General features: G+C 37.1%; 1 protein-coding gene across 5 annotated transcripts in view; it reads left to right on the forward strand.

Moving 5' to 3' along the window:
* Positions 1-1,474: 1,474 nt before the first annotated feature.
* LOC141902299 (transmembrane protein 42-like) overlaps positions 1,475-15,008 on the forward strand; it is a 55,382-nt gene continuing 41,848 nt past the window's right edge. The window contains exons 1-2 of one of the 5 annotated variants that reach the window (XM_074789960.1): positions 1,475-1,613; positions 12,849-13,053. In XM_074789960.1, the coding sequence (XP_074646061.1) occupies positions 12,877-13,053 (177 nt within the window). In that variant the 5' untranslated portion in view covers positions 1,475-1,613; positions 12,849-12,876. Of the gene's footprint in view, positions 1,614-1,733; positions 1,774-3,254; positions 3,275-3,560; positions 3,575-7,533; positions 7,555-12,848; positions 13,054-15,008 lie in introns of those variants that run through there. The other 4 variants (XM_074789961.1, XM_074789962.1, XM_074789964.1 and 1 more) reach the window with 4 other exon arrangements.

The following is a 15,008-nucleotide window of genomic DNA, read 5'->3' on the forward strand; positions in this document are numbered from 1 at the left end:
TACAAATATTCTGTTGATTGTCTATTTGTAGGTCATTGTGTGTGTTCTGATGAAGATTTTCTGAGATACAACTCAATATTAAATTGAATGAGCTCAACGTGCACATAATGAATTGTCGTTGTATCATGGTAAGTTTTAAAAATGGATGAGACATGAATTGAAGTCAATCCAGGTTTAATTGTTGGTGATTTGTGTATTGATTCAATTTCAGAAAGTAACGTCAATCACGAATCAAAGAGATTAACAAATCCAGCACTAATCGTCATGAAATTAGATTCCAAATAACGATGAAACTTCTTGATTCTGAGATGATGAGGTTTAAAGAGCTGGAATTTATGAATAACTACACGAGCGAGCATGGATTTAGGCCTTCTGTCTGGTTAAGACTTGGTCTTTGTGATTCGAGTTAAGTTAGAGATATCAGTGTCATTCTGTTGTCACACAATTTGCAATGTCACAAAATACGTATCGTCTTGTCAGGCTGTCTTAATGTTGAATAAGATTTTGTACTAGAAGTGGACAATAAATATAGAATGGCAGTAAAAAAGAGTTTTTCTTGGTGGATTTTATACTCAATTTCTAGCAAAAATCATTGGTCCATGAGGAGAGGAAAATATTGCGAATATCCAGATGATCTGAATCATTGGTCTTACCCAAGTCTGTCCCAACTCACTGTCTGTGTCCAGAATATAAGTAGAGATGCTGCAGTGGATCCAAATATCCGATCTCGCAAAACACTGACAAAGGAGTTCAACTATTGTCAACTTTATTCAGACTTAAGTGATTTTCACATCATAAACACAACAATTCACTGAATATATTTCACCTACGGTTTATAAAGAAAGCATGTCCCCCTTCGACCAAGTTCCTTCAGAATAACAATCGCGGCTGAGCCCTTTTTCTTACCTACAAAATGAATAAGTATCAATTCTCAGTTGTCTGTTTGAATTCCGAGTAAATATCAGCGGATTATTTCGATACTTACAGCAATTAATGCCTATTCTTCGGTCTTTGAATCTCCTTTTGTTTGCGGTTTACATTTATGATTCATAGATAATCAGCTGATTTACTGTAATCAATCATTCCAGCTCGATTTTGATATTACTCCTAGTTTCGCTTATTCGATGAGACGCCATTTTAACCCGGAAGTAACTCGATACTGACATGTTTGACATGCATGGAAAATGTAAAATGGAGGATGGGATCAACCAGGTGATCAACCGGTCTCTAACTGAGGGTAGAGACCGGCAACCAGTCTAGTTTCTTAATTTCGTAGTTTCGTACTTTAGAAGTACCCGGCTTGAGTTGATTTCTCAAATTGTGAATAAACAACATTTTAGTATTTTCAAGAGTCGTTTCAAATTTGCTTTCCTTTTCTGCCTTCAAGATTCACTCTTCATGACGGTGTCTGACGGTGTCTGGCGGCTCCTGGCGGTGTCTGACGGTTTCTGGCGGTTCCTGACGGTGTCTGACGGCTCCTGACGGTGTTTAGTATGACCGGTATTGGAAATCCCGATAGTGGCAATCAATTCAAATCAAATCAATAAATTCTCCGGTTCGCGATTTAAATCATCAAAGATTTTACTATAAAACACGTTTTCAAAGTCAACAAGGTAATTAATTTATTCATTTTAGTACAAAGGTTTGATTTGACACTAAAATCAGTTGTTGCATTGCACTTAACAGGAGTTAACCTCTAGGCCCTATATGATACTTTAGCGTCAGACAGACGTTGTTGTTGTACGGAACCGAACGACGACTGGTATTCAGACTGTAAATGTCTATTTCAACCTGACTTGAGAGCATTCCAGGTGGCCTAGCTCAGTCAGTTTAAGTAGTACATACCTGATAAAAGTCTTATTAGGACCAGAAAGCACTGGCAGCTGACCAAAAATATCGTTTTTTTATCCACTTTAATTTAAAGTGGATAATTTTAGACTAATGTCTATTTATTAATTGATGAGACCTGTTTTTCTGGGATATTTTGCTTACTTTTTGGGGTACATACCTCATTTATGTCTTAACAGAATGCCAAAAATCGCGGACAACAACTGAATATCCGATATATTTCCAGTTCTGTACCAATTAGATGGATTGGCAAAAAGACTCCTCAAGTCCAGTTGAATGAGAGAGAAAATCCTCCATTTTGTCAAATTTGTTGGTTTTGAACATTGTTACCATGCCTACGCCACCCTGATTTAGTTGTTGAGACCCCACAAGAAAAATTACTTTTCGTAGGCATGGTGACAATGTAAAAATTCAAGAAATTTCACAAAATGGAGGATTTTCTCTCTCATTCAATTGGACTTAAGGAGTCTTTTTGCCAATCCATCTAATTGGTACAGAACTGGAAATATATTGGATATTCAGTTGTTGTCCGCGATTTTTGGCATTCTGTTAAGACATAAATGAGGTATGTACCCCAAAAAGTAAGCAAAATATCCCAGAAAAACAGGTCTCATCCATTAATAAATAGACATTAAATAATCCAACGAGAATTGAGATGTTCCATTATTGTATGAATCCGACCTATAGCCCTACTACAGACGAAACGAAAAATAGGATCCTGGCTTTGAGCCATCTGAAAGAGTTAGCCTAGTTCCGGGTCTGGAGAATTCCCTTGTCAGTAGGCCTAACCTGTCTGTCGTTTAGTTTCACGATCGGTAGTCTAGTACCTAGCCGTTGTTCCGGAAACAACGTCTAGGGCAAAAGTGCTCATACAAGGTTAATTTTCGTCCCTCATTTTGAGGGACGAGGCTTTGAGTGTCTATTTCACCCCTTAAAACACTATCAACTTAGGCCTACCTCAAACTGACTGTCCTGTAATCAGATGGAAGTTAACTATTGTTTGTGCATAAATTTGTAATCCTAAGTAGCTTTTGACGATTGAAGTAGCTCAAAACTTTTGACTAGTCGCCTCAAAAAATAGTTGAAGTGAAGCAACATAACAAATATGGCGGCTTTTCGTGGTGCATGATGGGAGTGTAAATTACGGATTCGAACTTAAACTCATCGAACTTGGTGCCAATGCAGATATTATTCTTGTTTCAACTTCTTAAGGTGAAAATTGACCAAAATTTATGCGTTTTATCAACAAAAAATAACATTTAGAGTAATTTTAGAGAGATATATTGAATTTTCACATTTTATTGATTTAGTCCGTATTGGAAATCCCGATAGTGGCAATCAATTCAAATCAAATCAATAAATTCTCCGATTCGCGATTTAAATCATCAAAATCTTTATTTTAAAACACGTTTTCAAAGTCAACAAGGCAACTAATTAATTTATTTTAGTACAAAGGTTTGATTTGACACTTAAATCAATTGTTGCATTGCAATTAAGTGGAGTTAACTTCTATATGATACTTTAGCGTCAGACGTTGTACGGAACCGTAACAACGACTGGTATTCAGACTACACGATCGGATATTTTCACGTTGGTATAAGCTTATCCGATTATAAAAAGCTTACCACCAACGATTAGGTAACTAACTAGAGAATTCCCTGGTGACAACGAGACGGAACCAAAATCCAAGAATTGGATCCCAGATATTATAAGTTGAACCGCACGGGTACGGGTATGTGAAGTATAAGAATCGAAGTGGCTACTCGTACGGACCCGTACGAATAATTCCGTAGGCTATTCGTACGCACCCGTACGGATTACTCTGGTTTGTACGGGAAGGGATAGGGTTAGGGTAAGGTGAGGCTATAGGCCTATGTAGTTAAAACATTCGGTCGACTGTCAGCGAGCTCGGTGGTCTAGTGGCATGATGCTGCGCTAGTAATTTACTGGCCCGATTTCGAGTCTCGCTCGATCCGCTCTATTTTTCTCTAACTCTATTCTCCACACTTTCCTTGAATTTTCTTAGTCGCGCACCTCTGTCGCATGCGCGGCGTTCATCAGCCAATCAGCGACAGTTATTAGCGTACAGATCCTAGTTCCGTACGAATAGCCTCCAGAGTAATCCTTTTGAGTCCGTACGAGTCGCCACAGTGTATAAGAATGGCCTGGACAGGCGCCAAAAAATCACTATTATCAAAGCAATGTGGTGCAGCCAACATGGAAATGGAGCCCAAAAGATAGGCCTACCGAAACATTGCCAAAGAACACCCGGCCCCATCCCAGAATACGAAGACCGGGGTACCTAAATAGGCCTAATGAGAATAGAATGGCTTAATGCTTAAAGTCAAAGTGTAGATCAAGTGTTCTCGCTGGTTCAAAATTAAAGCATGGCAGCAGAGTCCTCCTTATTACGGAGACGACACAATTTACCGAGATGAACCAAGATGACATGAAATCCTATAGGCCTAGCAGTTGTTCTACAAACAACATCTAGGGTGAAAGTGCTCATATAAGGTTAATTTTCGTCCCTCATTTTGAGGGACTACTGTCTGTCACACCTACTCTCCGTGCGATGTTTGGTCTGTAATTTCGTTAATAATCGGTTTATCTCTAAATATTATGCATCAATTTGTTCCGTAAGGAATTTGCATTCAGAAATAAATCCTGAAGTGGCATAGATTTGTTTGTATTTTCATCTATCAGCGATAGTTTACCTAGCATAAGCTCGCGTAATGCTGAAAAACGGCTTTTATGGCCCATCACATGACTGTATTTTGATATGCTAATGAGCAGGTGATGACGTCTCTGTAACGTTTCCAAGCGTCCGCGTAGCGGATTTTTTCAGCATTACGTGAGCGTATGTTAAGTAAACTATCGCTCAAATGAAAACTAAAACAACTTCAGTAAAAATTGTTGTTTATTTCTGAATGCAAAGTCCTCACTGAACAAATTGATGCGTAATAAAGGTAGATAAACTGTTTATTCATGAAATTACGGACCAAAACGTCGCACGCAGAGCATGTGTGACAGCCAGTAGGCTTTGAGCGTCTATTTCACCCCTTAAAACACCATCAACCTACCTCAAATTGACTGTTCTGTAATCAGATGGAAGTTAACTATTGTTTGTGCTTAAATTAGTTATCCTAAGTAGCTTTTGACGATCGTAGTAGCTTAAAACTTTTGACTAGACGCCTCAAAAAATAGTTGAAATGAAGCAACATAACAAATATGGCGGCATTTCGTGGTGCATGATGGGAGTGTAAATTACGGATTGGGACTTGAACTTGGACTGACATTGATGCCAATGCAGATATTATTCTGGTTTCAAATTCTTAAGGTTAAATTGATCAAAAGTTATGCATTTTATCAACAAAAAAATAACATTTAGAGTCATTTAAGAGAGACGTATTGAATTTTTATTAATTTAGTCCGTAGGCCTACTTGAAATCCTGATTGTGGCAATCAAATCAAATCAATAAATTCTCCGGTTCGCGATTTAAATCATCAAAAATATTATTATAAAACACGTTTTCGAATGGGTGAGTGCAAAAAATGGCCTGGCCCTTTGGCTTGGCCTGGCCCTTCTATTTGTTTGTTTTGGCCTACGGATTATAACCTTGGCCTTCAATCGGGAGTTCAAAACATGGCCTGGCCAAAATATTTGGGTTCGAATCCCAAATTATCAGGTCTGCTACCGTTTTTCTATGAGGCAAGTGAGGCGGCCACTTCCAAGGCATCTGCTCGGGTTTTAACGACAAAACAGAATAAACGCCCATTTATTGGAATCGATTTCAAAATATTAGGCCTATTTGTTGTTTACTTTTGTCATAATTACAAATGTAAATAGGCCTACATGTAATTATTTTTAATAGAAACCATCAGTAAAGCATCCAGGTCTTAAAGCCACGTTATTTCAAATTCAAATTTATTCATAGTAAATTTTGCTCAAATCTCAGTAATCACAACAATTATACTATGCTTCCTTGAAACAGTAAAGCTCAGTAGGCCTACAGGTCGCGTCCAACTCAATAAACACTTCAAGCGACCTAGGAAGGATCTCCTATCCACTGCGGCATCCGAGACGCTCACTCCGAATATGAAGCTTGAGTCCAGCTTACGTATAAGAATGTGTAATAAACAGGCATTTAGTGAATATCCCGTGGATTTGGTAAAGATCGGTATGTACTGTAGGAAAAATAGAATATTGATAAATGGTTGGGACCAGCAGCCGAATCACTGGTAATAGTAATAAATCTATTTATTGATACCTCGTCACCACAACAGCTTTTCTCCGCTGCATCAGTTTGGCATGTTTAGTTCAGGCCTATACGACTCGGTACTCTAATGATTTATCATAGTTAATATCCGATAAAGAAACTAACCCGCGGCCAGATCACTGGCAGTAATAAATTTATTTTTGTACCTGCTTTCATTCTCATGGCGAGGAGAACTCGCAGTGGATCCGCAGAACGATATAGACACAAGTTGATTCATCGATCTTTACCGCTCCACAGTGCTTGTAATATTAAGAGTAGTAAATTATATCCTGTGGATCGGTAAATGTACTGATGAAGAAAATGGGTAATTGTTAGAATTTACTGTTTGAAGACCGCTGCTGAATGTGACGTCTTGCGGCAATAAATTTGTTTATTTACACTTGAATTGGTAATCGAAGTGACAAGCAGCCTCCGATGGATTTCAGGATGACAACTCAGAAAAACATGTTGCCTCATGGAATGGGGCCCAATTTTCGATGTTTACGGCCCGGCCCGACAGTTCTTTTGTAACGTTGATTCATGATAATGCGAGTATTTGTAGATCGAAGTGGGCTGAAGGATATCATACGGTGTCACACCCCTCTAACTATCAATTGGTATACTGGTGTGTTCCTTCAACCAAAATGTTTAATCTACTGTAACGTCATGTATATATGAAATACTGTAACACAAATTCAGTTCTCAAACTGCTGAATAAAGCATACGAATGTCTGTACTCTGCTGCTCAGTCTTTGGTATATTTCGCTGTGGATCTCAACTGGTCATTTCTGTCCAAGCCATAACATACGGATTGTATCAGCAACAGTGGCAAGGTAATGAAGCCTATGTTTTTTTAGTGAAAATAGTGTGACATAAAATAATGATAATAAGAAACATGCGAATCTCAATAGGGCTTTCTGTGAAGTAACAGAAAACCCTAATAATGATAGGCCTAATGCGAATATCAATAGGGTTTTCTGTGAAGAAACAGAAAACCCAAATAATCAGTGCAATTGCAATAGGGTTTCTGCTTGCAGCAGAAACCCTAATAATAAATAAACAGAAGACCTAACATTATGTTCAAACATTACACACATGGCATTTGTTTTGTAAATAGACTGTATTGGCCAATCGCGGAACAGGAATAGGGTCACGTGATCTAATCAACATTTTCTCATTCTGTCTGCCTCGTTTTCATCACATTTTTATCTGCAATCATCGGCCCATATTGGCACCTAGGCATATTTTGTTACTATGATCAATTGAAAAGTTGTAGCTCATGACGTGTTCTATGATTATGGTTAGTTTCAAAGTCATTGGGCTTTGCATACGGTCACCAGGGGGCATTGTAGAGTAGAATAACTTTGTATTTCCATATTATAGTGGTAACTTGGCATATGTTGTTAGCACAATCGATTTCAAAATGCTGCTGACATCTTCTACAATTGTGGTGAGTTTCAAGGTCATTGAATTTTTCAAGGTCATTGGATAGGGGCGTTGAATATTGAAATTGTTAGATTGTTGAGCATTTGAAACCATTTCCAAGTGGGCATGGTGTCCCTGGACCCCTAGTTTTCGTAGTTGATAGAATGCCATGACATTTCACAAACTACACATTAAGATGTAGGAGAATATGCCACATGATGGAGTCTGTCACCTGAATAGTCACAGTGACAGTCTACTGAAAAGCTGCAATTCTGCTGAAATAACTTTCTTATTCGGAATGCTTTGAAAGATGTGTGTTATCCTTTTACTATGACTTTTCTCATATTAACCGATTAGCACTCGGGAATTGCACTAGGTAGTGTCAATTACTCCTCAGAAATTTCAAGGTAAAATCTAAGTTCATCGCGATACCAGATACCAAATAGGAGGATGTTGATTTCTGGTTGGTATTTGGTATTTCGAGGACTTGGGTGTGTAGTTTATCATAAGCTATTGGGTTCGAATCCCACTATAACCGTTTTTGTGCAGCATACGAAAAAAGTGCCAGGGCGGATTCGGGCGGCTTGAGGAGTAATAGGCAGGGCGGATACGGGCGGCTTGAGTGCTAATGGGTAAAGAAGTTCAAGATGATATTCTCTATCAAGATGATATTCTCTATGTCAACGGTCTGGCTGATCAATTATCATTCGTATCCTTAATAGCCTACACTATGCTCAAATCTATTTTTAGCACACTCAAATGCAATTTCAGTAGCCTGTAATTTCACTACTATTAGGCGAATTGAACGGATTAAGCAAAAATATATTGTTTTTCTTTATGGTGTGCAAAGTTGATAGCCGTGGGTTTCATAGAAATTTACCAAAAAGTTTCAAAAATTCGATTTATTTGAGCACGTTTTTTTATGCAGCATCTTTAACTTTCCAAAATAACACATGTGAAAATTCAATGCTATTTACGTCGGAAGAACTTTATATCGCCAAGATCCGATGCTTTTTTCGGTAGTTATGGGCTTTCAAAGACGAAACCCCTCGAAATCTTGGTTATATAAAATTTGTGTTGACCCGGTTTTGACTTCAATCATGACGTCATAACATTGAAAGAGGTGGATCAGCTGGTGCGTGTTATTTCACAAACAAAATGGCGGCACGATTGATTAGGTTGATATTCATCATTTCTAGCTCGAATACTGATACTCGAGGTGTATGATAAAACGATTTATTGTGTGCGATGTGTTCAATGATTCATCTAGTTTTTATTCCTGTGCGTGAGGTAACGTTGCATCAAGATATCTGACGAAAATGTGGTTCCAAAATAGGGAAATTTACTTCCGTGTTCGTCACACGGCTGATTTACTGATAGCATCGGATTTTAGAGATGAGTTAGCTATATACACGACTGGAACACGACTGGAACTTGTTTTATCATCATTATTTAAAGCATAAGGGAGTGTTATGGAGTCTGATTATTAGTATTAGTTTGTTAACTGTGGCACAGAAAACAGTCGTTTTTTGTGCCGTCGTTTTCAGGCAATATAGCCTTATACTCTTGTGTTCACTGCGTGTATGTATCAGTTATAGAGTATGCATGCCACGGCATAGATCGCACATAACAACGATATGTCTGAGTGAAGATGTAAGCTACTTAAAGAAATCCTATCGTGAAATAATTAAAAACCATGTCAGTCGATAGACTTTGTTCCGTCAGTAACCGGCGCTGACTGGCCTCAAATTTGAAGAACTTCGGAGCATCTGTCCGTATTGGTCGGCATATGATAATGAAGAACCTCTGATGAAACCCAGGCTCTCACCAAGTTTGTACCGTATCTTAACAGGTCACTCATAGTTTTAAATGTTTTACATCATTCAAGGGATACATTAGAATTATGAAAATTTGTTCAGACAAAAGGCCCATAATCAATTTTTCGAAGATTTCATTCTCGTAAAGTCAGTTATCACTAAAAGTTCACACTGACCAAAATTGAGTCCTTTTCATATATTTTTTCTTGTTTAATTTTCAATGAAATTAATTTTTTGCATACCAGTAGCCTACGTCACAGAGTTTTTACTTCCCCACACCAGTTTGGCAAGCCACTAGACCATTGGTCCTTTATTGGTATTATTGAGTGAATCGCGATATTCACTGGTTTTGTTAGTTTTTATGTTTATCATATTTGTTTAGCGTGAAATCAAATGATGTAACAGTTATTTTCATGTGTTGCTACAATCAAAAGTGTAAGATATTGTCTTTCATTTGGTTTTTAGCCCACTTGGGACTTTAGTCCCAGCGGGCTATTGCGTTCACTTTTCGTCCGTCGTCCGTCCGTCCATAGACGGAATCCAGTTATTTTGGGAAGTTTTGAAGACGCTTTAATGTAATGTCTTGATATTTGGGTTACACATGTATCTACCCTAGACACATCTTCTGCCCAAAAACTGGCCCTGTCACAATCAAGATGGCCGACTGGCAGCCATTGTTGTTCGCCAAAATCGACACTTTTTACACATTTTTGAACTTTCTGAGGGAAGTTTTGAAGACGCTTTGATCTATTACCTTGATCTTTCGGATGTATGTGAATCCCCCATGGCCCATCAGCATAACAAAAATTGGGTCAATCAGACTCAAGATGACCGTCCTATGACCTTTTTTAGTGCCCAAAAATGTCAATTTTGGCCCAAATTCTAAGTCCGGTAGCTCCCTACTGGTTTGCCATTTCTCATTGCAATTTGTGATGGGTATTCTTTGAAACGGGATGTTTTATACCTGAGACAGGTATTTTTGATCAGCCAATTATGACGCAATTGGCGGCCATCTTGGTGTCATCAGTACTCATTCGTAGGTGGGAAAAAGTTTTTCCACATTGTATTGATACCTAAGCCTATTTTGTTACCACAATCAATAAGAAACTTGTAGCTCTAAACGTGTTCTATGATTGTGGTGAGTTTCAAGGTCATTGGTGTTTGTATATGGCCACCAGGGGGCGTTGAATAATACAATATCTTTGTATTTCTAAATTATATTCGTATCAATGCATATTTTGTAACCACAAACAATTGCAAAGTTGTAGCTCATGACATCATCTATGATTGTGGCAAGTTTTAAGGCCATTAGTTATTCTATATGGTCACCAGGGGGCGTTGAATAGTAGAATAACTTAGTATTTCCTTATTATATTGGTACCTAGGCATATTTTGTAACCATGATCAATTACAAAGTTATAGTTTGTGACATGTTCTATGTGGTGAGTTTCAAGATCATTGGTTTTTGTATATGGTCACCAGGGGGCGTTGAATATTGAAATTGTTAGATTGTTGAGCATTTGGAACCACTTCCCAAGTGGGCATGGTGTCCCTGGACCCCTAGTTATAGATGAAATTATTTTTGCGTATAGTTAAGGAAACAACATGTACTTATTTTTCATGAAAATTACCAGTTGAAAGGTTGGTTCCTTTCGGGAAATACTTAAAATTTCAATATGTGTTACTGTATTTTCCGGCCAATAAGCCGACTCGGCCAATAAGCCGAGGGCAGTTTTTTAGCCTAAAATACATGGATTTCATAAAGCTTCGCCCAATAAGCCGAGGCCCTTCATCAGAGATTTTAATTCACTGATTTGTCAATTAGTTTGTCTTAATTGACGATTTAAGAGGCTGACAGTAGCGCCCGAGTGCTGTGTATACTATCATCGCCGAGTGACTGTGCTATATATAGACTCACTCAGCTGATTACTATACACACAGCCATACACGCAGTACGCGGCTCACTGCTGATTTGCATATATACTAATGAATGAACTGACACGTGGTAGTACGATGAACTTGCGCGTTATATAAATGTATACCATTGCCGCTGTGCGGTGATGGAACAATCAAAGTAAAAATAAAATAGTTCAAAATAGATTATAATTGGAAGTAAATAAATATCGACCACTTTTCTTGATTTTGACGATCATTGAGAGCATTAGAGTGGCATAGATCAGGAAGTGATTTTTTATGTCAGATCGTATCCGCCCAATAAGCCGATCACGATATTTTGGGTAAAAATCTGAGGCTAGAAAATCGGCTTATTGGCCGGAAAATACGGTACTAGGGAAAAAAATTTAGGGTGATGAAATCATGATTAAAAAATTTAACAAAGTGACCTAGGTTAGAATTGTTTTCAACACACTTAGTCGATCTGTTACATCTGAAGTCCAGAAATTGGTCCACCTTATTCGAAAATTGTGGTCAGTGCCAGGTTGGCCATCCATTTTGAATTTCTTATCAGCATGATACAGCCTTCTATTTTCGATGGATTTTTTTTAGTCCACTTGGGACTTAAGTCCCAGCAGGATATTGCGTTCACTTTTCATCAGTCGTCTGTCTGTTCGTCCGTAGACAGAATCCAGTTGTTTTGAGAAGTTTTAAAGACACTTGAATGTAATCTACACTAGACTCATCTTCAACCCAAAAACTGGCCAGGTCAGATTCAAGATTGCCGAATTTGAAGACATTAAATGATCTTGATCTTTCTTATGTATTTGCATCCCTCAAGATGACCATCCTGTCACCTTTTTTGTACCCAAAAATGTCAACTTCTGTCAATATTTTCATCTGAGTTCTGTACCTTTCTACTGGTTTGCCATTTCCATTGAAATTCATGATGACTATATTCTTTAGAAAGGGTTCTTCAATAATGTGACAGGTATTTTTGATCAGCCAATTATCATGCAATTGTTGGCCATCTTGGTGTCATCAGTACTCATTCGTAGGTGGAAAAGTTTTTCCACATTAAATTGATACCTAAGCATATTTTGTTAACACAATCAATTGAAAAAATGTAGTTCATGACATGATTTGATGATTGAGGTGAGTTTCAAGGGCATCGGTTTTGTAGGCCGATATGGCTACTAGGGGTCGAATAATACAATACATTTAGTATTTCTTTATTATACTCATACCTATGCATATTTTGTTACCACAATCAATTGCAGAGTTGTAGCTCATAACATGGTCTATGATTTTGGCGAGTTTTGTGGTCATTAGTTATTCTACATGGTCACCAGGAGGCGTTGAATATTGAAATTGTTAGATTGTTGAGCATTTGAAACTACTTTCTGAGTGGGCATGGTGTCCCTAAACCCCTAGTTTAACTTAATGTGAGGCTTTGGGCAGGTGTCCACCTGTGTAAAAAATAGAGGTTATCGACCATGAAATAAGGTGCCAGGTCAGCTAATTGAATTCCTTGTTAGCACGAAACAACCTGCAATTGATGGATTTTGTCAAAACCATGTTTAATTGTTTTAACTGATGTATCTTGTAGGAATGTAAAAAAGACGAAGTAAATAACTATGGTTGTTGGGCAAGGACTGTCTATATTAGCTGGAACTTTTGCTGCACTATCTGCTCTCTTTGGAAAACTTGCAGTTGCTGGACAATTGACAAATCAAGTATGCATGGCTTTTGGTTATTATATGCAAGAAGAATGGTCCTGGACAGGATTTCTCAGCAAAACTAAGTGCAATTCGGTAAGTTTTCTTATTAACTGGACGATACGTTATCAAATAAGATAAAAAATCATTGTTGCATATGACAAAAGAAGTCGAAATTTCTCATTTATGCGTTAATTTTCTTTGAAACCACGACACGATAACGGCGAATATTTACACGTTTCTACAAAATACAAGTATTATAAGGGTAGGAAATATTCTAATGAAGTAGATTTGTATATAGCGCACTGACCAAGCACTGATACTCCGAAGAGCTCCAACGACCAAGTGCCAAAAATATAACAAAAAAGCGGGCGTAAACTGGAAACGGATAAGCCAATAAACTTTGAGGCAGGAAAATAATAATAGGGGCCTACCAGAATACAACACAAACTACATAGAATACTGACAACAGAACAAACAAAAGAACAACCATCAACCGGTTTACGTCATATAAACAAATAACTTAACATTTAACTTGACTTCACAATCATTTTATCATGGACTTTCGCTTTAACGAAGTCCATTTTTGCGATGCATATGATACTTGTTTTCTTAGATACAAAATAACTTGCAAAAAGGCTTTGTTTCTCTTAGTAACTTCCGAAACAGTCGATGTAGTTATAAAATCTCTAACCGTATTAAATTGCGTTGGAAAGCGTTGATTATTTGTTGATTTAGTTAAATTTATTTGTGATTACTACTACATTTCTTTTTCGTAAGAACATATAGGTTGTTATTTATATTCATGCACCACATAAATGTGCGTCATTCAGACTCACTGTTATTGTAGCTATGTACATGCATATGAAAAGCATGCCTCGCGTGTGGATTAGTTAAAGTTTTCCAAGGAACTGCAAATGATTTTAGAAAGCAGCCAGTATATTCTAGCACTTACGCCCCACCGTGGTAAATACTAATGACAAGCGCGCATATTCTAAATCTTTAAAGTAACGGGTAATGAAATCTTTCTAAATCATAAAGGTCCAGTCTGTGAACAGCTTTAAAAAGATTTAGTGTTGACAATCAGAAAGCAACAGACATGAGAATTCCCCATAGATCAGTATTGAAAAAAAACAACCTTTTTTCCAAACATTCCAAAAATGATATAAAAGTATAGGGGGAGGGGGGTGATGATGGTCTCACCCAGCTGGTCCGGCGTGATTGGTAATCGGGTGAAACGTAAAAGCGTTCAGTGCCTGTCACAGCATAGTGATCTTCTTAGCGTTTCAATGCGTATTCATTGCAACACTGATTTTGTATCTACTACGATGTGTACATATTTTATCGATTGGTTGCAGGCACGCGTGACTGTAGTCATGTATATATGATATATAAAGGTGCTAGAAATTTAATAAGCGATTTAAAAATTTTAAAAGGTAAATATTATTATCATTTGGATGGTGATTATTATATTGATATAACTATTAAAAGTACAAAACTAAATAAACTATTAGCAGAGTCATCTTTGAGAAAATTAGAAACATTTAGAATTAAAAGAATTAGTAATAGTAATGAAATAAAAAACAGATACATAGTACTTTAGATACATCTCGTACTGGAACAAATCAAATGTAACTTTTATCAGAAAAAGGATTTCTTGGTTTATCTGATGAAGATTTAGAAACATTTCCTGAACGAGCATGTAGAGAAATTAAAGGTGTACAAATATCAGCTGATAAATTTGCACATGATATAATGATTAGAGATTTAAAAATTAATACTTTAGAAAAAGAAAAAACTGATAAAATGAAGAATTAAAACAATTAATGTCTGATTAAGCTCAGCAAGTTATTGATGAAATTGAATATAGACAAAAAGAATTACGTTTAGAAAATGAAATTAATGATTTAAAGGATAATCTAGAAAAAGAGAAAAAAAGAAAAAACAATGAACAAATATGCTAATAATATTAAAAGATTAAAAGTTATTTTTAAAGAATTATTAATAAAACCAGATTCTAAACTATCGTTAAAAGATAGAATAAAATTATT

Source organism: Tubulanus polymorphus, chromosome 3, assembly GCF_964204645.1.
Source record: "Tubulanus polymorphus chromosome 3, tnTubPoly1.2, whole genome shotgun sequence".
NCBI classification, from domain to species: domain Eukaryota; kingdom Metazoa; phylum Nemertea; class Palaeonemertea; order Tubulaniformes; family Tubulanidae; genus Tubulanus; species Tubulanus polymorphus.